At 33.6% G+C, this 4,151-nt stretch overlaps 1 protein-coding gene across 1 annotated transcript; it reads left to right on the forward strand.

Moving 5' to 3' along the window:
• Positions 1 to 235: 235 nt before the first annotated feature.
• On the forward strand, positions 236 to 2,350 carry CBG26417 (the record flags this gene model as incomplete). The annotated part of the gene is made up of 3 exons (XM_045235298.1): positions 236 to 280; positions 1,223 to 1,360; positions 2,273 to 2,350. The coding sequence occupies 3 exons, from the start codon at positions 236 to 238 to the stop codon at positions 2,348 to 2,350; spliced, it is 261 nt and encodes an 86-aa protein (XP_045100288.1).
• Positions 2,351 to 4,151: the final 1,801 nt, after the last annotated feature.

The following is a 4,151-nucleotide window of genomic DNA, read 5'->3' on the forward strand; positions in this document are numbered from 1 at the left end:
TTACTACTACTAATTCGTTGATCACTTCACCTTCCCAGACTGTTCTTTTTTGCCCCATTCAGTATAATTTCTGTCTACACTCCCCTCCTGTTTTCTCTGTCATCCAAATTCTCATCTTTCCGGAATTCCCACGACATAAAAAACAATTTGACACACTTTTTTGCCTGGGAGATCCTTTCTTCTTTTTTACTCAATTTTCTCTCTAGTCTCTCCTCATTCACAAGTGCTTTTCTAGATGCGTGTACTTCAAAAATTGGGATTCTGCCTTGATAATCAACAGGTGAGAATGTAACCTACCGATGACTGTAAATGAATTACGATTTTCATTTCAGATTATCAAAAATTATTATTGGAATCAGTAAAAGTATATGTGAAACTGCATCGCGCTTAAAGAATGGAGATTAATAGTTTTATTTAGAAATTATAATATTTTTCAAAACTAGCTGAAACAGGGAAAATTGTATTGTGCTAATTTGAATCAAAGTGGCTTTTTTAAAAGCTTTCTTCGAATTTTTGAGTCCATTCCAAAACTGGAGATTCTAGGTCACCTAGAGATATTTTCCGGAAATGAAACATTGAGATTTTTCCGTTTTGGTGGGAACTTAAAAATTGGGATTCTGCCTTGATAATCAATGTAGCCTCTCCTAGGTGACTGACTAGTAATTGTTAAGATTTTTTGGGATTGTACAAATGTGCTATTTGAATTAGTAAAATTGCATGTGAAGCTGTATAGGGCCTCAGTAGTTGAACTTTGAAAAACAATTTTTTTTTGATTTTTAAATTCAGTCCAAAACTAAATATTATAGACCGCCTGTAGAAACTTTCCGGAAACGAAAAATGAAGAATTTTCAGTTTTGATTAGAATTGAAAAACTAACTGGAAGAGAACAATTTTCAGAAGTTACTAAATTTTAGGTAGGAGTCCCATTTTCTTGATTCTCGAAATAAACTGGAACAAAAGAGTGGACATATTCAACAACGCTGAAATCAATTTTGTTCTGCGGTCCATTATAAAATAGCCAAGTTTGAAATTTCGATATTGGCATAGTAGTGATATCTATTGTTTACCATCACATACCAAACTGAAATTCCAGCCCACCGTGAGAAATGTATTGATAAACATGCTTCTGAAAACAAGTGAAAAAATAGATACCCTGAAATTTCTGACAGCACAGAGAGAAACGAATTCTGAAAAAAAGCCACTAATTTTTATCAAATTTCAGAAACGGGAAACTCCTCCAGCCACTAATAATACGGGAGCAACAACGACAAAACGAGTCTCGGTGATTGCGACTGATAGAGATCGAGCTTATTTTCTACGACAGAAAAATATGAGAAACAACAAGAATAGTGCTGAAAAGGTTAGTTTTTTTTTCTTATTATCCAAAGCAAAACAAGAATGCAGATTTGAACAGATTGAAAACTTATGAGTTTTCTAAAACAGGTAAACTTTTGGAAATTGTCATAAATAAGAAATAAAACTGAAGTTGTGGATTTCATCTATTTATTTTTAATCAGCGAGTTGCAACGCGTGATTTTTTCGCACAACGTTTAAAAGTTTGATCCTCAGCCAAATAATTCAGAAGCGAATATTTCTGAAATCTGACGTTTACTGGGGCGCGATTTCGTTTTTTTTAGATGTCGGAAGAATTGAAAATTTAATTACTGAAAACAGTATCTGCCGGACCCAACAAAAGTGTTTTCTTTAACTGACATTTTTTGACATTTTGAAACAGCAAAAAAAAATTCCAAGTTTTACAAAAATGTTTCAAAATACTTGGACACTCAAGTGAATAGACTCTCCATCAATCTCAATCACCTAATTCCCTCTTTTTCTTCTTCTTTTGCTGCTCCATCTTTCGTTTTCACCTAATCAATCAGTCGGGTCAGTATCTCTGGTCGTTCTGAGTCGAAAAGTCTCCTCCGAAAAGTCGTATGTGTTCCTAGTCTCTAGAGAATTTCGCTGCTTTTTTCGTTTCGCAATGATTTATATCTGTTATATAGTTGCGTATTTTCGAAGAAGAGTAAAATGTTCTTCTTATTTGAAGAGGTCCCTTTGTAGTGCTCCATAGATTTTTCGTCAATCAAAGTTCGTGGAATTCCGAAATTCAATTTTGAAACAATGCAGACACATGACTTTGAAGAGTTCTCTCTTTTTTCCATCCCCCCCCCCACTCATCACATTATATTTCATTCTTCTCGTTTAAAATTTTTTATGTGATTTTTGAAGAGTTGAAGCTTTGCGGGTTGTGCAGTTTTAGATTAATTTGTAGAGATATGAAGAGCCTCAAGGTTCCTCAAGTATCCTTCAAAATGGGTGGTTTTTGAATTCTTCCCTTCAAGTAGAATGATCTTGGAACTTTTAGAAGATTATTGGGCATTTTTGATAAGGGAATAGGTTCTTTTTTATAGTTTTTTATTGCTCAGCCTACATTTTCTTTTGAAATATGAGAGTAACAAAGAAAAGAGAGAGAACTACTTTTGAAACTTGAGATGCTCTGATTCTCGGCTGATGACGATGATGATCCGTTACCTGCTGATATGTATACTTGAACATTTATGTTTTATCTTTTGTGCACTAGGTTAAAGTCTAAAAGTCAAGGATCACATGCTTTGTTTCAGCTTTTAGCGTTGTTTTCAGTTTCAGATAATTTCAAAACATGGAATTTTGTGTTTCTAATAGTATTATAGGAATTCCATATGATTCTTGAAGCTTTTAACTTCAAATTTCCTGAAATAAATAAATATGTTTCATTCTCACATTTTGATTATCACCAGAAACTAAGCCAACAATATGCTTGAATGAGGCATAATTTTTTTGAAGCAAACATATCAAGTTCATGTTCCAACTTTTCATTAACACACCCGACAAATATGGAACCTTTGAGAAGAAGCTGAAACTGCAATTCTTTTAGAAAAAAAAATTTCAAAAATTTGAGGTTCAGGTTTTTTCGAAATGTGGTGACAATTTGAAAACTAACATGTAGTTTTTGCTGTTTTCTGAAGCGCATATCATCATTTTTCGTTTTTTGGCTAGATGTTTTTTTCAGGCTCTCTGACTACTAGGTTTATGTACACTTTCCGTGAAAAAAACCGAGGTAGAATATTGTGTAAATTCGATTTTTTACAGCACAAAATCATGATAAAATCTTCAGATTTTTCTCAGAATTTTAAAACTCGTTACGTAACATTCTGCAGAGCTTTATTTTTTCCTTAACTTTTGCAGCTTCAGAAATCTTTTATCTGGCCTGATTCTTACATTTTTTGCTGCTTTTCCAAGCTTTTCATAGAGAATAAAAAAACCAAAAACTATTGTAATTAGATTTAACTGCTCCACAATTTTTTAAATCCCTCTTTCCCCAAAAAGCTAATCATTCTGTATTTTACTTCGATGCACTATTGTCGAATTTTAAAATTTGGGACCTGAGAATTTGAAAGGCGTAGCTTTTTTTGATCTACGAAAACGTGCGGCAAAAACGTAATATTTCAGACGTTCGTCTCGTTCGAGCTACTTTCGCAATTAAGTTCGGTTTTTCAATGAAAAACAGATTCTAAAGATGCTAGCAATCATTTTCATACCAAGAAATCAAAATTTTGTCCAGAAAATCCCACCAAATTCACAGAAATACGTTCCGTTCACTACTGTAGCGATTTTCGGGCAAGGTCTCGAAAATTGACCAGGAAGCCGCCCGCAAAATGTTCCAGGTCCCACTTTTTTTAATTCGACAAGACGTCAGAAAATTCTTTTTTGAATAAAAAACCAATAAATTATTCTAATTCGATCTCTTCTCTCTTCCTGCTTCTCAACTTTTTTCATTCTCAAGAGTTCCCGTTTTTTCCCCAGAAAGCCATCCAAACTTCCTTATTGCTCACTTCCCTCAAGTGCAAACACACACAAATTTTTATTTATTTTTTCTCAGAAAATCCACTTCTTCTTTTTTGCAGAACACATTTTTATGTCTTCTACGACCACACAAAAATTTCGGTGTCCAAAAATAGAGCTTTTTGGACCTCCAACTTTTATTTTTCCCATGCCAAGAAATCCAATCCCTAAAAATGTTTATGTATTTTTTTGCCAGTTTATAGACACTAAACGTTTACTCAAACTTTTCTCCTTTTTCGGAGAATTAGCTAGCAAAGTCCATTTTTTGT

The sequence above is a fragment of the Caenorhabditis briggsae genome (assembly GCF_000004555.2).
Source record: "Caenorhabditis briggsae complete genome, chrIV, whole genome shotgun sequence".
Classification (NCBI taxonomy): Eukaryota; Metazoa; Nematoda; class Chromadorea; order Rhabditida; family Rhabditidae; genus Caenorhabditis; species Caenorhabditis briggsae.